General features: G+C 38.0%; 1 protein-coding gene across 5 annotated transcripts in view; it reads left to right on the forward strand.

The window, feature by feature from the left end:
- Window positions 1–10,878, forward strand: part of TNFAIP8 (TNF alpha induced protein 8) — a 61,483-nt gene extending 50,605 nt beyond the window's left edge. For 4 of the 5 annotated variants that reach the window (XM_064642621.1, XM_064642623.1, XM_064642626.1 and 1 more), the window contains one exon: window positions 8,980–10,878. In XM_064642621.1, coding sequence (XP_064498691.1) covers window positions 8,980–9,545 — 566 coding nt within the window. In that variant the 3' untranslated portion in view covers window positions 9,546–10,878. Of the gene's footprint in view, window positions 1–5,798; window positions 6,353–8,979 lie in introns of those variants that run through there. The other variant, XM_064642625.1, reaches the window with a different exon arrangement.
- Window positions 10,879–19,888: the final 9,010 nt, after the last annotated feature.

Here is a 19,888-nt window from a genome sequence, read left to right on the forward strand (position 1 = left end):
TTTGACAGTCATAAGTTTGAGAGTTTTGGTGTTGTTAAGTCAAAGATTTTAAAGGTAGTTTGGGGTTTTTTTTTTCAGTAACTGTTAATGTGTATAAGTACTTTGCATACTTTTTCAGCTGTTTTGAGCATTGCTTTTGAGTTGGAGGTGCCAGGAGTAGAGCAATCCAAGTGGAAACAAAGAGGAGTCAAAGCAAAACCTTCAAAAGATAAACTGTGTGTTTCGGTCTTGAGGAGCCTGTTCTGAGCTGACAGAAAGGGAGTAGAATGAAGAAGAGAAAATACTCCCAACTAATGATTTCATGGTTGGATGTTTGGATGAAGGTCATGGAGTTATAGTATGGATACAGAAGGAACAGTCTGTGGCTACTAAATATGGGGGGAAAGTTAAAACTGAGGGGTTGATTTATTCTGCTCATTGTGGAAAGGGAAAGCAAGTGAAATCCTTGTTAACTGTGCAGAGAAAATGACCACTGCAGCCAGGAAGTGTAGTCCTTCATAATCACAGGTACTATGAATGATTAGTATGGAAGGGTAGACAAAGCATTTATTCTCTGTACAGCCATGCATTAAATGCCAGAAGATTTATCCTTCATGCTATAAAACAGGAAAATGGGTAATGGAAAATTAAAAACTAATTAAAAAGAGATGCAGGATGTCACTAGTGTCCCAGGCCTAAAGAACAGACAGTATCTTGATATCTTAGATGACATATTTTGTTGTGCTTTATAGTCTACATTTCAGTGTTGATATTCAGACACCTCAGAGGGAGGTGTCTCAGACACGTGAGAACCAAGAGCCCTGGGAATCACTACCAGTTTTTTATGTAGCTGGCAGTCTTCAGTGCCTCAGAAGTTTCTTTGGAAAGGACAAGACTGAAATCAAATGTTATGTGTGTGTGTGTGCCTTGTTTAGTTTCTCAGGGCAACAAGTGGAGGATAAAAGAGTAATTTTTATATATATGTGTATGTATGTGTATATATACACACACAAACTGAACAGTAGCAATCCAGCCTAATTTCAACATTATAGTGAATGACAGATGCCAAGGGACTCCTGTCCTGTCGGTAAGAAACAGAGTGTGTAGTTTACAGATCGACATGAAGAAGAACAGAGAACCAAAACTAGGAATACAGGAAAAACATTTTTAACTACTTTCAAAGCCATTGTGAGAAGACTCTGCTATGACTTTCTTTACATGCGATTCAACATATATGCCCTTTGCATTTTGACAGCCAGGTTGCTACCTTGTCCTTGGGACTGAGTTCCCTGTTCCTCTCAGGCCAGGTTGCTATCTTGTGTCGATATTCCAATTCGTTGTAATTTTGCAACATGTATCTTAATCTTAACTTCCACCCCTGCGCCGATGTCAAATTTGAAATTTCTCCAACGAATTCCAAGTTTCCCAGGGCTGTGGGCCTCAGAGCTTTTCCTTCTGTATTCAAGCCAGAAATTCTTCTATTATATATATAGGTTTTGTGCCTACAGCCTAGTTTTTTGGGGCTTTTTATGAGAAGACATTCTTTTTGCCAGGATGTTGTAAAAAAGATACCTCTTTTTTAAACTTTAACTTTTGGTAAGACATTCAACTGTAATGGCCAGGTTATTTTATTGGAAGTTCCACTTGGGTCAGGGAGCTTGGCACCATTGCCTTCCTGCAGTTTGATATGTGTTTCTGAGGCTAGACAAAATATAGAGTACCTGCATTGCATTTGATTGATTGGAAGGAATGACGTAAGATATAATTTATTTCCTCTAGAAAGATTTGTGCAGTATTACTCTTCACTGTGCATGGACACCTGGTAGATACCGAGGAACTTGATGCAGCCCTGAAATGGCCAACAGCTGAAATATACAGGCTGCATATTTAATACCACAGCAACAGTTGTTACATTCCAACAAGGATAACACATGGTGGCAGAGGATTGAAATACCAAATTAAGTTCATGACCCTGTTCCTTTTGACTGTCATTTTCTCTGTTTAATATCCAACATATTCTGTAGTACTCTTCTGTGAGAGCAGTCATAAGAAGTTAATCTGATTTTTTTTCTTCTTTTTAAAGCTACACTGTTAATTAAAATACATGTAGAGGCTCTAGGAAAGAGGGTTTTTAGAAGGCTTTTTTAAATGTCTAAATCAGCTGCAGTATATGTATCATGTGATGCACAGGCTGGCTGTGGGAAGCAAAAGCATGTAAAACCAGAATAACTTGTTGGCACTGGCTGCTCCCATGGGACTGCAAAACTCTGCACATACTTTCTTGTTGGAAATAGCATCATTCCTTTCCACTCTACCCAGCCTTAACTTTCAGGTACATTTTTTAGCAATTCTTCTCACTTCTTGGTCAAAAAAGTATTTTTTTTCCTGTTTTTTTAATGTTTCGATTCTGTTTTTACAGCAAGAATGTTGGTCAAAGTGTTTTGTTGTTTGGTCAAATTTTGGACATTTTAGTATGCCAGGGTTAGAATTAAATAGCAAAACTCAGAAGCAATATCATATGCATTTTGCAAACATCTTGACATTGACTTATTCAACACTTTATTGAGGAAGAAAAGGTCTTCCAAATGATGTGTTTTGGCTTTTCTTTTATCTTTTCCATGTTTCTACAGCTGAATATATGTTCTATATACTCATACCGTATGCGTATATAGATTAGACATACTGTGTATTTCCAAAAATGCTTCATTAGCTGTATTTTTTTCCAAAATTCCTTGATTAACCATTGCTTCAGAGTGACTTGCAGCCTCACAGCTGACTTCCAAATCCAGTAAGACTGCTCAGGCAGTATTTGCCATGCATTAGGCTTGGCTTCAGATGGAGCACTTTTTCTTTTGAAGGTCTTCCATGTGAATACTAAAATTAGTGAACGTTGCTTGATTAGTTAACATTCTCATAGTATGCTCAGTTGGTAACAATTATGGCAAGTGAGAATTTACTACAATTTAGTGTACCTATTAAGAGAACTGTAGGCAAACTGTACTTGTGAAAGAATGCTTTGTATGCATTGAAAATTTTAAACTGTTTTCCAGTTAAAATTGATATTCATATATAAATCCCCCTTTTTAAAAACAAGGTGCCAAGTAAAATATTTGATCTTCCAATAAGGACCTTGTGTACATGAATCAAAAAGTATGTGAAAGAAGTAAGTACTGTACAGGGCCCCTGTTTGAGGTTGTTTTTTTTATTCTGCACTTGGCCATTTGTTCTCTGGGTTTTCTGCTGCCTGATGGTGCTTCCCCAGGCTATCTGGACTGTTGCTGTCTTTCTCTCAATAAATTCTGTGGCTGTCCTGGTCTCTTCTCTCTCCTGCCCTCAGCCAGCTTAGAAGTTGCAGTGCCAGTGTCTGAGGTTGACGAGTGAAAGCTGTCAGAGTGCTTCTGGTCTTGCATGTCTGGTACAAGCTTTAGTTTTCATCAACTTTTGAAAAGCCAGCAAGTGAACAAACCCTTGTGAATGTGGAGACTGGCCAGTATGCTGAAGTGGCCGTCTGGGAACTGCTGTATTTTTGGAAGGATCCCTACATTTTAAGGACTTTAACATACCTTTCACCCAGGAAACTTCAAAGCACTTAGATAAGAATGAAAACACTGACTCTTCTATTTAAAAAGAAAAAAACAGCGCCTAAAAACCTTTTTGAAACTGTGACTCACTCACTCAGATGGTTATTGAGAAGAAGCTATATATCATGGCGGCAGCTAGAAAAATGAGCTTACCTTATTCATATCTGAAGAGTTCATAGTGAGTGTCCTACCACTCATGTTTTTTAATAATTTTGTCATGTAATAAGTATATTGTGAAAATTACAACATTATAACAGGTTTATGACTATTTCTATCTATTCTGTACATCAGGATTGTTCACTGATGCTAACTGTTGCAGTTTACAACCATTGGGGCTTTCCTTTACACAAATTCATATATCTATATGCCCTGTATCTATTTTTTTAATGTTTCTGGACTTTATCAGTCCTGAAAACAAGGGTAGGCCTGTAAAGACCCAGAAAGCAGAAGGCACAAGAAAGAGTAAAAATTCAGTAATTTTTTTTATCCCTTCACATCTAGGCAATCTCATGATTTTGGAGGTGCATGACTCATGGTCACGTACACTCAGAGAGCAAAACGCTGTCAATTCCACTTGATTTCAAGTTGTCTCCCTCCAGGGGAATCATGCTCTCTCACTCTAGGAGTCTGAACATCCAATTTGTGTGCCATGTGCAGACTTTTAGCTGTAGCTCTCCCACACAGTGTACAGAGAGGCAAACACATCCACACAGGATGCCTGGCAGGAAATTGATTGCCGTGGTTCTCAGCGCTATTGTGATAGTCTTTTAAATGCTGCCTGGAGCCCTCAGTCAGTGCTGTCCCTTTCCTCCCAGTCCCATGTCAGTGTTCTTTGTGCCTTGCCCAAAACCCGTTGTCATTTTTGGGCCTTGCACTCACCAGGTACTGGTGCAGCACGTGGTATTCCGGTCACAAAAATGAGAACTGAGTCTCACGCAGCAGTGTTGTTATTAATGGCTTCACAGTCACATTTTCTCTTCCGTTGGGACTGTTGTATCAACATAGTGAGTATCAGAAAGCTCAGCTCTTGATTTGACCACAGAAATTAACATGGTTCACTGTCAGTTTTTACTGGATGCCTCTTTTATAGTCTTTCTTTGTTATTAGAAGTTTAAAAATACTCAGTGACTCAATATTCATTGTCAGTGTACATGACATTGCATACACTCAACTGCAAGTGATGTTGAATGTACTGTAGACTGTTACCTTGTGGCAAAAAAGGTGGTTTTTTTCCCCAATACTACCTTTCTTTTCTTTTTTCCTTTTAATGTAAATATAGTTGAGACATAGGGTATGTGGTAGTAGTCATTTGCCACAGTATGAAGGGAGGTGTACTAGCTTCCATAGCTTCCGTGTGAGGGAGAAGTCAGCATCACAGCAGCAAGCATTAGCCTGCTTGTACTTTTATAGGAGTCTCCTGAGAGCTTACTAAGCACAACTTTAAATTTTCACTGAAAGTTTGTACTTCCATCACAGTTGTAAGGAAAACCTCTGCATGGCAAAATATTTTGGGAAAATTCTACATGTCCAATATTTATTCACTTTAACACAAAAATACTGTGTTAAACACACACATACTGTGTGTTTGGTTGTTAAAATGAAGAAGTTTCATGATTTCTAAGTTCACAACATTCACAGGAGGCAATCTCTAGAACATTTCCTCCTCTAAATCATAAATTAGATTTTGCATTATCCCTATGATTGGTCCTGTCAATTTCAGAGTAAGGGAGGCAGGATTTCCTTTGAGGGCCTTTCCCCTTTGACTGCTTTCCTCTGTGGAGGAGTGGCTTTACTGAACATAATCATTCATATTTGTATAGGTTTTGCAGAAAATGACATCCCATTGATTGCAAAGGAGTATTTTTTGATGACACACTTCTAAAAAGTAAAGTGTAAAACTGCATAGGAAATAAATAGGAGCTATAAAGAGCAGTTGGGAAGAAAAACAAGCTGTGAGATTCTTAAAATTAGTGGGAATACCTGCCCAAGTTCTGGGTCTACTGCAGGTCACCAGAGAAATGACAGTATTTCACTTTAAAGGGCAAGGATAGGACCTGTCAATACAAGAGATGTGATAAGACATTTATATATCCAGGCCAGCTGCGGTAATCTCTTTCAAAAGGTGGCTGCATACAACAATCCCTAAGAAAATGAGGCTGCTTTAAGTAGTTGTCTAAATGTGCAGTTTTAGATGCTTGCGTCTGAAATTGCAGTCAGAGGTTTGGCAGGGGATGCTTGGCTGCCCTCGCACTGAGAAGGCATGCAGCTGGTGGCTGCCCCTCCACCGGCACCCTGTGAATCAGGCATCTCTGATACATGTGAGTGTCTCCATCCACAGCTACCTGGTTAATGTTCTAACCTCTTCTTGACGTGTCACCTGTCCTCTCGAGTCACAGGACCTTTCTTCTCCCTCCCTTTCTGCAAACTGTTCCAGTTGGCAGTTGGCAGTAACAGCCATCAGTGTTGCATTGCTTGCTCAGCGGTGCAATTTCCTTTCAGCTCTCTCTCCGAGGAAGTGAAACCACTGTGATGTATTTTTACATTTTGAGGTGCCAGAGCAAAATGGAGCACTGCAGGCAGGAGAGAAAGGTAGCTGAGAAGAGCTGCTGTTACGGCGAAGGGGAAAAACCCATATTCACTCTGTGATAGCTTCTGACAGTGTTTCAAAGCGCATGATAAAGCGTGCAGTGGATTTACTGGAATAAATAAGCCATAGGCAAGTCTTCACCTTGGGTATTTTGCTTCTCTTTCTGCTGTCAGCAGTAACAACTGCAATTACTTTAGATGAACAAGTAAGTTATAATTTTACTATTATCTAAGGAAGTATGTGTTTTTGTTCTGAAGAAGCTCTACAATCTTACTGCTTAAACTCAGTTTTATTTAAGCTGTGAAATACATTTTAAGTTTTTTTTATCATTGCTAATGAGGAAAAATTCTGACTATAAAATACGAACAATTAGGAAGTTCCTTTTTTGATTGGTTGATGAAGTTTGGAATATACATATTTAGCAATTAAATTAGAACCCATGTAACAGCCCGGGGAAGATGAAGCTGACCTCTAATGTTTTTGTGGCAAAGTAGATAAAAGGTAGTCCCAAAACTTGGACAGATTTTAGAGAAATACCATTAAGAGTTTAACAGCTTTTGTAAGGGAGCAATTCCTGTTTTGATTACTAAAGGTAACTGCGTGTTGAGCTCCACTTTGTCAAATGTAAAATTATGCAATATAAGGGGTTTTCTTGTTGAAAAATTGTAAAACTTTAAGGAAACTGTCTAGTTTTCAGTTTCTTGAAATTGATACTTTGCAGGGTATTGTGGTAAAACCATGCCTGAGTGTTTGTGTGACTTTCTTGAGGCAGGTTATGTAGATTTAGAACTATAGAATTGTTCAGGTTGGAATTACCATGGAGCATTCCATGTGACATAGTTAGAATTTTATAAGAATGCCTACAGCATCCTGGTAAAGAATGCTTAAAAATATGGATATTTTGTATATGTGGGATTTTCTCTGCAGATTTCTGGAAGATATATTGAAACAGTAACTGCTATTAGTGTGAACATCTGTATATTTGTGAAGAATGTGAGCAATTAATAAGTAAGAAGACTAGGTAATAAAAGTTATTATAAATAAATTGGTATTCCTGGTTTGGAAAGGGAAAAAAAAGTTATTAACCTGTAGATCTTTGTACAGCATTGGCTGTACAAACTCTTTGAGATACTTGGATTAGTTTTATTTTAATAGTAACAGTTGGAAGTTTTACATTTAAAAACACAAAAAGTGAATCAAATATTTTCAGTTCAGAATAACTGCTTAGCATCTTCAATGTCTTCCTGTATGTTTGTGGTTGAGAAGTGTGTCTGTCTTGTGATCTTGAGTGTTTTGCCCAAGATAGTTAACAAGGGGTTCTTTGGTTTTTGAGTATCCTTGTGTAGCAGAGATTTTAAAAAATGCTCTCAAACACTTCACGCTTCAAAACAAAATACTGACATGCACTGAAAGTCTTAGGAAACAAACCTGCTTGAAAGTTTCTGGGATGACAAAAAAGAAGCTAGTTATTAAGTTTCTCAAAGATACTGTTGAGTTAAAAATACAGATCTGTGTTTCATGTCCTGAAGGACAAGTTTCTTGTATTTGCTGAAACCCCTGAGGCACCCTGCGACTGAACACACCCAGCTGCCCACATACCAACAGTTAAGAGGAAACCTTTTCCAAATTCAGGGACTTACTGTCTGACATCTGCAGAGTTGATGTTTTCATTAAAAAAAAAAAAAAAAAAAAGAAAGGAAATATTTCCAGTCCCTGTGTTTGCTAAGCAAACCTTCCATATGTATAGTAAATGTAAACAGATGAAGCTTTCCTTCAGCCTGTCTGAGACTCCAGGAAAGCTGCAGCACAACGGCAGCCATCTCCCAGGCTGTTCAAACTGGAAATGTGAACTCACATGCGCCTTAGTGGAGAAGGTGCTGCAAAGGGAGCATGCTGTAAATAATTGTTGCTGGCAACAGAATGAAGAATAACATTTCACAAGTCAAGTTTGTGAAGGAACGTTTGGGGTCTTTTAAGTATCTGAACAAAATTACTGACTGGTCATTGGGTATATTGGTGCAAGCAAGCATAGTTTGGGAAGTGGAAATCTGTTCTAGTATCTACTTCATTGGTCACCAAAAGATTTCTTTAAAAGGTTATGCTTGCAAGTGTTATGACAATCCCTAGACTGTTAAATTCTGGCTTTTACTGCATTAAGTATAGGACACAGAAATGTTAATCTGTACTTGCTTTCCTGAAAACTAACTTCAAATTGCATGCAGAGAATCTCAGTATTGTTTGCTGACAGAGGATTTTTGTCTTTGTCTTATATTCCTGTATGTCTTGTCTATATATATATCTACATATATATAAAATATATATAAAAAATAATAATAGATGTGTGGGTTCTGAATTCACTGATCATGTAAAAGGCTAAGCAGGAAAAGGTTTACAATGGTAGATTCACTGAATTACTATCTCTATTTGAGTAGTAGTGGTTAATTGTCATGACATTTGGGGTAGTCACGGTTTCAGATTTCATTATGAATGTGAGAATCAGATGAGACTTAACGATGCATCTGATGAAATAGGGCAGATTTATTGCCTCTGTTTGAAATTCCATCAATCCATGTATAGAGAGATCTTTTAAACGGTTTCTGAGCAAGTTTATTTGGTATTTTCTCAAAAATAAAGCAGTCTAAAAGAACGTAAACCTAAACAGAGCAGAGTTTTAGGGATTTAAAAGATGGAGTTTTCTGCAACTACATTGCATTATTTTTGTGGCAGTTACTAAGTCTATCATGAATGGCTAAACATGGAAATGTTCCTTAACTTGCTGTCCAGAGAATGTCCATGTGGAAGTACTGACTGCATTCTTTTTTTTACCCCTAGTGGCCACAGATGTCTTCAACTCCAAAAGTCTGGCCATTCAGGCCCAGAAGAAGATCCTTGGAAAAATGGTGTCCAAATCAATCGCAACTACTTTGATCGATGATACAAGCAGTGATGTTTTAGATGAGCTTTACAGAGTAACAAAGGAATATACACAAAATAAAAAGGAAGCAGAGAAGATCATCAAAAACCTCATTAAAATAGTCCTCAAATTGGCAATTCTCTACAGGAACAACCAGTTTAATCAGGATGAAATAGCATTGATGGAGAAATTCAAGAAGAAGGTTCATCAGCTGGCTAAGACCGTGGTCAGTTTCCATCAGGTGGATTATACCTTTGACAGGAACTTTTTGTCCAAACTGTTAAATGATTGCAGAGAGCTACTTCATGAAATCATTCAGCGTCACCTAACTGCAAAGTCACACGGACGTGTCAACAACGTGTTTGATCACTTCTCTGATTGTGAATTTTTGGCTGCCTTGTACAATCCCTTTGGACCTTATAAACACCATTTGCAGAAGCTTTGTGATGGGGTCAACAAAATGCTAGATGAGGGGAACATATAAGTACTTGTATTAGAGGTGACTGCCCATGAATTATTTGTAGATGGAACACTGTTGCTTTATGAAGGAATAAGGGAGCATGCAAAGAGGGTTTTTTTACATATTGACAAATATTTCCAAATGTCTTTATTAATTGATTTCTTATTATGAACTATGTGTTGCTATTCACAGTCCATCTGGAAGAAAGACTGTACAGGACTATTTTTACTATGCTTTGCCTATGGAAACAGCTTGATAAAGACAATCAAACAGAATGATCCAAGTAGAGTAAGAGTCTTGCAAGATAGATACACAAACCAAAACAATATGCTGTCAGACAATCAGCATCTTTCATAGATTTACAGAATTAATTCTAAACTATCAGAGTCCAGTAATGTTGGTAACAGACTATCCTGGTGATGGTACACTCTGTAATTTTTTTCACTTGTAAAATAGATGTATTTGATTCATTTATAGTCTTCTGTGCTCTCTGCACAGATCACAGCTTCCTAGTATTGCCATTATGAAGCACTGAATTTAAATAATATCAATGATGCTGTCACATAGAGTCTTAACAGCAGGCTTGTGCATCGCCAGCTCAGAGATGAAAAATTCCTGTCTGGAAAGAAGGATCTGCCAAATATAGATCCTTATAGACCTGCACAGATGCTTGCTTACTTTGATTATATGGGGATTATTTGAGGAATAAGCTACAGTAAAGTAGCCGAACTGGGGAAGAGTATTCCCTAGAAACCACCTGCAGTACCTAATTTTAACTCTGCCTATGATAAGGTAAAACACAGTGACTTCTCTGTGCAATTCCTTGAGATATTTAGAATTCTGCTACTAGAATCATAGAATCAATCATTTGGGTTGGAAGGGTCACAATTCTTTTTGGAAAGGTGTGAGTCAGTATATTTTATATGCTAGTCTGATGTGTATGATGATGTGAATTGACTAAGGTTGATCATCTGAAAATAAATTCCAGCCAATTTGCTTTCTGTACAATGAAACTAGAAACAGAAATTAGTTTTATCATTGTGTTATATACTATTTAACTAATGGAAAAATGGAATTTTGAATAATTTTTTTTCTTCTTTTCTGACTTCCTACTTTTTATCCTTCTTCTTCTCCTTCATCTTCTCTCTGCCTTGACATTGGGGATAAAAAAATGTGACTTTCTAGACACTGTAATGTACTTTAGAGCATGAAGTTAATACATTTCAAACAGCCGAAGACTTTTTGTTAGGAAGCATATACAGAATTTGCTGTTTATTTAATTGCCAGTGTTTTTGCTGTTTGCTGTGTCCTTTTGTTTTAATGAGTAAACCAAAGAATATTTGCACTCCAAAATTTTCTTGCCTTTTTTTTTCCCCTTGTTTCCTTTTAAATTGTAAAGAACAGACTTGGTCTATGCCATCAACAGAAACATCACAGCCTCTGACATATGGTTTCAGCATTACTTGTAATTTTTAAGAGAGAAAATTAAGTTTTATTCATGTTTGGTTTGTCATTAGGTTCTGAATATTCCTAGAAATGTGACAGAGAAATGTGTTCAAAATGTGAACTCATTTTATAGAAGCCACTAGCTTACAGCACAGAGAGAAGATTTATGTCCTCCTGAGCTGGAACAACAGGATAGTACACCAGAATTTGCCAAGAAATAGATTATTAGGTAGATATCTGAAGGAATATCATGTAAGATCCCTTCCATTAGTTTTACTTAAACAGTAAATACATTATACTGGTGTCCATCAGAAGTCATGTATAGGGATGCAACATCATGAGGAAAATCGTACAAATTGTAGAGTTTAGTTTCTGATCTATTTATTTTATTTTCCCACCTAGAAAGAGAAAGCTATTTGTTTTCTTTACCAGATTTTCTCTTGGGGGTGAAAACAAAAAGGAACTTGAGTTCTAGAAATTGAAACAGTTTTCTTTACAAATCCTATTTCTAAATCATGTTCTGATTCTCCCAAAATAGCATAATTTATAAAAAATTGTAAGAGTTACTGAAAGGAGAGGACCATATGTAATATATGCGTGTGCTGTGTAAACCACAGAAGATTTTCTTCAGCCATGACCCAGAATATTTTGATTGCTCAGATTTTTATTTTCTCTGGGATAAAATTTGCTGAAATGGTCTCTATAGATTGTTAATGAACACCTACTTACATGTATATGAGGCATGTATATTTTCAGTACACAGTACCTTCTTACTTAGCTTTATTATCTGGCTATTTATTATTAGAATAAGTGAAAATTGCTCATGAAGATTTGATTATAAGCATAAAAACTTGATAACTAGGAGAACTTTTATTTAGCTCACAATTGAGTTACATTCTTCTGAGATCCTGTAACAATGGTTCTTGTCTGACATTAATTTTGAATTACAAAGAAGAGACTTCCGTAACGATGAAAGAAACCAATGGTGTTGGGTTTCCAGCATCTACCATTGTAAATAGAATGACCTAGCATTCAAGCTGTATACTTTTTCAGTTACTTTATTTCTACAGCAGCATACATAATTTGTAGCCTTAATTATAAAAATTCAGAAATAAGTTGATGGCATTTTTCCCCGTAGTAAGGCATTGACCCTCCTGCAGAAACTTGACATACTCAGAATTTTAAAAAAGGTTAGAATGGTGCTGTTTAATTAGAGGTAGCATAATGCCATTATTCTATGCTGCAAAATTGATACAATACTGTGTTTTAATAGGGTAATAATGTATTAAAATCCAATTGTCATAGATACATTTTACAATAGGCTTTTAAATCTCAGTACCTTAGGTGTTTCATATTTGTAATGTCCTTTCAATGCTTAGTTAATATGTCATGTCTAATGCCATTAAAATACATGTTGGTGAAGTTCTGGAAGTTAATACTAATTTTATAGCCTTTTAGAGGCACTGAAAAAGTGCCAAGTCGGACCTTGGGTATGTTTTGCACGACATGAAATGTAATCTCAACCATACACTGAAAAGAAGATATAGGGAGGTTATCATGGCCATTTTGTGTGGACCACCTTAGAAGGGATTCAGTAGAGCTTTTGGCCACCCCTTAATTATGTTTGTATGCATAGACAAACAAAAAGACTCAACTGGGTTAGTTACAAGCCTTATTCTTGTCCTTGAGCTCTCTTGAGATTTATCTCCATTTAGAAGGTACAGAGATTATCAGGAATCTGGAAGCTTTAGGCAACTGATGTAGGGTGATATATGTGGGATTTTTTTTCCTAAAAGGAAAATACTCAGTCATGTGTCTTCTAAAAAAAGATTCAACCCACCCATTAAGCAAATTCCTGTAAAATAAAGGAGTGAGATGGCCAACTGCTTTCTCATATCTCTCCCCAAGGAAATAAGGAACTGATTCTGATGGCAGTTGGCTTCAGTCACTTTCCAGCCCCATGCAGCTACAACAGCTATAATGTGATTATTTAAAGGTAAACTGGACTTCTGCCTGTAAATTTCTAAGGGATCAGAGAATGCTTGTTTTCAGGGCCTAGCTGAGAGGAATCCACACCACATCACTGTCTGAGGAGAGTGTTAAGGATGGATAAGTTGTACACTGTATGGGCTTGGATGATTTCTCTATGGATCAGCATTGGCTATCTGGTGACCTGCTACCACGGCTTTCCCTTGGCCTTACGTGCCTCTTCTGCCCTGCTGAGCACCTGAACTACTCTTAAGACAGGTCAACTCCTTCCCTACTGTTTTTACCACAGAATTATATTACATTGTGTATGCATCTAAGGGGAACAGTAGGTAGGCTACGTTACCCACTTCCCTTGATGAAAAAAAAAACAGTGGTAAACACCAGTTTCCTGGGTTTTTTTGCAATGTAATTTGATCTCTGAATAATCTACATTTTGATTTAGTTGTTAGTACTGTTTTGGCTATAATTTATACCCTCATCAACGTAGTAAGCATTTAGCTAGGATTTCAGTACATATACTTCTGAGCTTTTTTTTTTAAGTGCTTTTGAATGCATTACAGAGGGAGTACTTCAGCATGAACATGAAATGAAAATTCCTGTTTGCATAACCATTTGGAGAGAAACTTTGTTACAACTGTTTTTTATTAAGATTTGGGCAGGTCAGCCAACATTCATGGTTAAGTGGCAAACATCTGTGTTCTGGATAAAACAACTGTCAAAGGAGATCATATTTGTCCAGAAAAGTTCTGTAGTATCTTATTTTTATGTTTTTCACATAAATGAAACTTCTTTTGGGAGAGGAAAGTGTCCTACTTATCTCAAAACCAAAATTGCTACTCAAAATGATACTATGACTATTACTCAGAAAGTTTAGACTAAGTAATGTAGTTATTTCCAGTTTGTTACAAACAAAACAAAACAAAAACCAAACAACCCTACTCAAAAAAAACTCAAAAAAAAACAAACAGAAAAACCCTTCCCTTTGAAGAAATTCTGAAAAACTAATCCATTCTAAATTACCAATCTTTTCATGCTGAATTTTGCATCCTGCAATTGAAATTATATCACAAATTTGTAATTCATATCTGTAGCATTAAATATGTTGGGTTACCATGTGATTTATTTTCTGTGTATAAAAATAAAGGCTATGTTGAAGAGCTTTCTCAGTTACAGTAATGCTCAGTCTATATAACAAATCAAGATTTCATAGTGTTTCAACTACAAATTTCTGAAGTGACCTCTCTTTTCTTAGTACTCAGTTTTATTATTTAGAGTTCTGTTTTCCAATTTTAAATTTGATATTTATGAGCAAAACTCTCCTGAATCAATACCCACTTTGCCTTGAAAGCTTGGGAAATACAGGTGCTGATATATAACTTCTAACAATCTGTAAATTTCTACTTGCTAGCACAACACCAGTTTCTGGAGAAATATCCCTTGCGGCATTTCTTTCTATTAGGGAGCAAATTGAAAAGAGGCAGCTTATACCTTTGGGATGTGCCATAATTACACAGTATCAGGCAAAGAAGCAGTCTATAATGATTAAGAATAATGTAATTAAGAAGGTACTTTACTTACCCAGCTTTCCCAAGCAATCAAAACTTATTTGCTATTTGTTGTTCTCCCCTGTGGGAAAGTTTTGGTGTGGTAGGTGGAGGACAAAGGTGGAGCTTCCTACAGTTACTGTGATTTAGATATAAATTACCATCACATGTAAGACGTTCCACTACTCTAAAAATTGTAGATTTTACAATCTAGATTGTACAATCATACTTTCCATTGGCTTAATGATAAATTAATTCCTATTTCAGTTTGTATTAAATATTTGAGTTTAAAATATGCTTTTATTATGCACTTAAATATGAGCTGAAACAAATTAGAACCTGGCCTTGTGCATCATATTACACTTCCTTGGTTTTTTTCCATTAGTAAGTTTTTTGTGTGCTATAAAGAAGCTTTGGCCACAACAACCCCATGCAGTGCTACAGGCTGGGCAAAGAGTGGCTGAAGAGCAGCCAGGCAGAAAGGGACCTGGGGGTACTAATTGACAGGAAGCTCAACATGAGCCAACAGTGTGCCCAGGTGGCCAAGAAGGCCAATGGGATCTTGTCCTGTATCAAAAATAGCGTGGCCAGCAGGAGCAGGGAAGTGATCCTTCCCCTGTACTCTGCGTTGGTGAGGCCACACCTTGAGTATTGTGTTCAGTTCTGGGCCCCTCAGTTCAGAAAGGATATTGAGGTGCTGGAGCGGGTCCAGAGAAGAGCGACAAGGCTGGTGAAGGGACTGGAGCATAAGTCCTATGGGGAGAGGCTGAGGGAGCTGGGGTTGTTTAGCCTGGAGAAGAGGAGGCTCAGAGGTGACCTCATCACCGTCTATAACTACCTGAAGGGAAGTTCTAGCCAGGTGGGGGTTGGTCTCTTCTCTCAGGCACTCAGCAATAGGACAAGGGGGCACGGGCTTAAGCTCCGCCAGGGGAAATTTAAGTTGGATATCAGGAGAAAATTCTTTACAGAGAGAGTGATCAGGCATTGGAATGGGCTGCCCAGAGAGGTGGTGGATTCACCATCCCTGGAGATTTTTAAACGCAGATTGGATGTGGCACTGAGTGCCATGATCTAATAAATGGACTGGATTTGGACCAAGGGTTGGACTCGATGATCTCGGAGGTCTTTTCCAACCCAATCGATTCTATGATTCTATGATTCTATGATTCTTATTGGATATAATTCTGAAGGTTTTCATAAATTCAGGTTGTTCTATGAGAAAATTGTTGGCTTTCCACCCACTTGTTCTCCAGTTCCTGCTGGCACCTTTTCAGAGTGTCAGCCTACTGGTCTTTAAACATGGCAACATAAAGTTTCTAATTGGCAAGACATTTGTGAAACATTTTGAATTACATTTTTCAGATTTCATTTATTGTTGGTTGTTCTAGCCAAGCCACAGATCATGGTGGGTGAAAAATATTGTTCGAGGTAAATTGTGTGAGGGTTTTCTAATGCAGGGAGTATGGTGGTGTAGATGGAATAAATCAGCTCAAGTAGGGCCCATACACCACCAACCCTGCTTTTCTTGTGTGGGAATACAAATGCACCAGTTATATTCCACCAGTTATACTCCATTACAGAATAGTTTTGAAAAACTACTTGGCTTTCTTGAGCAGGATTTAGACATCTTTTATTTTGGGAATCTGTTTCAGTAGCTGGGCTTGGCTTGGGTTCTGAGAAGAAAGTCCCATGGCTGTTGATAGCCTGATGTTAATTAAAGGTTCGTGTGACATGGCAGGACAGCCTTTCCCCATTCCAGAAGCACTTAGCTGGTGCTTTCAGCTTACTTCACTGACCAGACTTGAGATACTATGGTTTCTTGCTTTGTTTGGGGTTCAGTTTTGTTTTTGTAAAGAGTCATGACCTAGAATTGTGTATTATCTGCTAGGGCTGCTAAGAGATTGCAGAAATAAAAGAGACTGAGGCTATCTAGTTAATTATCCTTTGAGGCTTTGAGCCAGAGGGGAGTAAGTGCATCGGTCCCAGGACATGACATGAGATCAGCTGTTAATTTCAAGAGAGCTGGTTCTGTATCTCAAGGATCTTGATAATTCAGCAAATTATCTCATCCTTGGAACTAAAGTGAGTCTCTTTACCTAACTAAAAAGCTGTCTCAGTGACAGGCTGCCTAACTTGATTTCAGTGGTATGGACACTCCCAAAGGTACATTTGCTGTGCCATCAAATGAGAAACTATTAGGGAAAAGTGGAAAGAAAAGCTCAGCACTTTTCTGGGAGGAAGGGCTGTGATCAGGCAAAGGTCTCATTAAGTTTGCTTTGCCATCCACACTGTGATAAGGACTACTGCCTAGTGTAAGCACAGACATTTGACTTTGGCTAAATAAGACATTATGTTTAAGCCTACAGTTTCAGTATCCTATGACACTGCAATCTACAGTTTACCCCAAAGCTAGAACTGAGAAGCTTGTGCTACAAAATACGGAAACAGGGAAGGAGGCCCTTTATTCAACACTATCAAAGAAAATGAGTCTTTGCTACTGCTTGGAGCTGGGAGAACTTTGGCTGGGGAATTCCTACTTCCCACCTCCTTTCTGATTAGCAAAGCAAGTGTTGGAGAGGAGCACAAGCAAACTACAGGAAAAGGTGTTTATGTTGTTACTTCATTAACTGGCTGTTAATGAAGCCATCTTGTTCCTACATAGAGGGCTATTCCATACTTCATGTATTCTTGAGTAAAATTGCTCTTTACTGCAGGCTGGGGAGGAATTCTCATCACAGAATATAGTCAATTTGAAACCATGTTGTTTGGCTTTCATTTGCATTTTTAGGATGGTTAGAGTGGATGCTGGCAGAATGGGTATTCCTGAGAGATAACTGGAACTCTACTGAAATGAATATATATGTACTTTTGTGCACAGAGAAAGCTTCTGTAATACTGGGAGTAAGAACTGTTGAATGCCCTTGGTAGCAGTTTGAGAGAAGAGGCCATTTTAGAAGGCACAAAAGTACCTTATATATATATAAAGTACCCTATTTGTGCTTAGATAAGCACAAAAGTAGCTTATCGTTTGTGCACACTTTGTGGTCATTAAAGGAGCTGCCTGGATTTATTCTACAAGCAGAACATCATGGAATTTTTGGCTGTTCTAAAGCTCAACATGGCTGTTAATTCAGAAGCAACTCCACCAAATCAGTTTTCTCAAGAGGCATTTCAAGTCTTCCATCTATTCGGTTCATCTGTAGAGTCTGTTTACTTGTAACTTGGTTGTAGTGCCAATATGCATCTGATTTCCACAGAATGCAACATATGGTTATTTGCTAGTCTTTTTACCTCTTGTTTTAGTTTTTGTTTTACCTCTTGTTTTAGTTTTAGTCCATGTGGGGTTCTATTCTCTCTCTTTTCTCTGCTTTTTTTTTTTTTTTTCCCAAGGGGACCAAGGTAATGGAGTTTTCATGAAGAATCGCTTAGAATCAAATAGAGCAGTTGTGTTATGGGAGTAACACCATAACCTTTTGCTGGCACCTCCCTAATATCTCTCCACAGGATGCATTTTCAAAGCTGTAGATGTGCACACATAACTAGTTTCTGCTTCATGAGTTTGTTCTACTACTGTGTTACTACATACCTGCTCAGCAGTCCCCCAAGCCCTGACTGACCCAGGGCTTCGGTCTCCCTTAAATCCTAAGTCTCTGATGGAATGAAATGGAGAGCTTCCATAGTGCTCTGCTTGTGCCCCCTGCATGGATTTTCCACTTGATTGAGTGGTATGTGCAACAAATGCCAAAATAATGTTTCTTGCCAAAACAGGGATATGAGACCTCCTGTGATGTGGGTTGTTGACAACAGCTATAAAAATGTTTGCATTTACATTTGCAGTTGGTGCATAAGAATATGTGCACTGTTAGCTACACAGTAGGCTGTTCGTCATCATCAGGAAAGTTGCTTTTCAAGTATTGAGGGTGAGAAACAATGGATTCAATAGCAAGAAAAAACCCACTTACTAATTGTATAGGGTCACAGAAAAATAAAGACAAGCAAGCTGGAATGGAAACTACTATATGCTGTTCTTGCAGAAGAAAGGAATCAGTAGAAACATTGTATTCTAGCTACTAAGAATTCCACAGCAGGGGGTTCTGTCACATTGGATTGTACACCTGATCAAGATCAGTAGTTTTGTCTAAACACTTTTACTCAGAGAGTAGTTACTACAGTGAGCCGGGCCATACAGTTGGTTTTTTAAGATGAACATATGCAACCAGCTCAGTGCTGAGACCTCTCAATGACCTCTCCGCACTGGCAGCCGGAGGATGGCTGCAGAGAGAGAGAGGAAATGGGAGGATGACCTGGCTGCAAGCAAGGCACCCTGAGTCACAGCAAAAAACATGTGTCTCCAAAACTCAGGGACTTCTACAAGCATTAGGGCTGTGGGGAGGTACGATCTGTTGGAGGCCATGCTTTTGCAGTGTTCAGTGGAGGGTGCTATGGTTTTTAACATCGATTCAATATCTAGTTCTTGGTCATGGCAACAAACATCTGGTAGCCCCCTTCACTCATGTTTGTAAAGAAATCTTTTTTCCCAGTGAATAGGCCTTTGCTAATCTCCATGAGGCAAAACCATTTAGAAAGCAAATAAAGTACTTGAAAAGGAGCCTTATGATCCAAACAGCTCTTTTACCAATACTAAAAAATACAGAGTAAAAGCAAGCCAGATAGTTCTTTTATTCCCCTTGAATAAAAGTTTCCAAGGCGCTCACCATCTCCACTAGCAGACAGTAGAACACATTGTCAATGGAATTAAGACTCCTGCAGTATCCACAACACATGCAACCCCTAGTTTATAAAAGACTCAAAGTAAAAAAGCACAACTGAATTATCTAACCTAGTCAAAAGAATGACATTAGGACATACACCAAATTTGTTTCAGTGCACAACATGAAAATTCACTGTTAATAAAAGAACTTACTGCTCTAGGCATTAAAGCATATCAGAAAAAAACCCATGATCTCATTCAGTATTACAGGGTACTGCATGGGGGTTTTGGCAATTTTTTCCTGGTGTAAAATGTCTCATATGTTGATAAGAATGTTAGTGACAAATATATGTTAGTTCACACTGCTCACTAAGAGATAAAGTAAATTTGGCCCTCCTTTTTGAACTCACTTATTTCATTACCAGTTTCAACCACTTTAAACCCTCTGGCTGAGTTTGGACTGTGGATATCCTGCTATTCATCTCCCACTCACTGAAAACTCGGTATGACACCTGCTATTGATTTGTGGCTTGACACCTACTCTGTTCATGTTTCCACCTGCCATCACCCCACTTTGGTCACCAGCATACCCTCATACCTTGTTTCAGACTGATGCAGTTATTTTCTGATAGCTGTATGACTTCTGGAACAAAGCACTACTGACTGTTAAAGGGAAC

Source organism: Pseudopipra pipra, chromosome Z (genome assembly GCF_036250125.1).
Source record: "Pseudopipra pipra isolate bDixPip1 chromosome Z, bDixPip1.hap1, whole genome shotgun sequence".
Classification (NCBI taxonomy): Eukaryota; Metazoa; Chordata; class Aves; order Passeriformes; family Pipridae; genus Pseudopipra; species Pseudopipra pipra.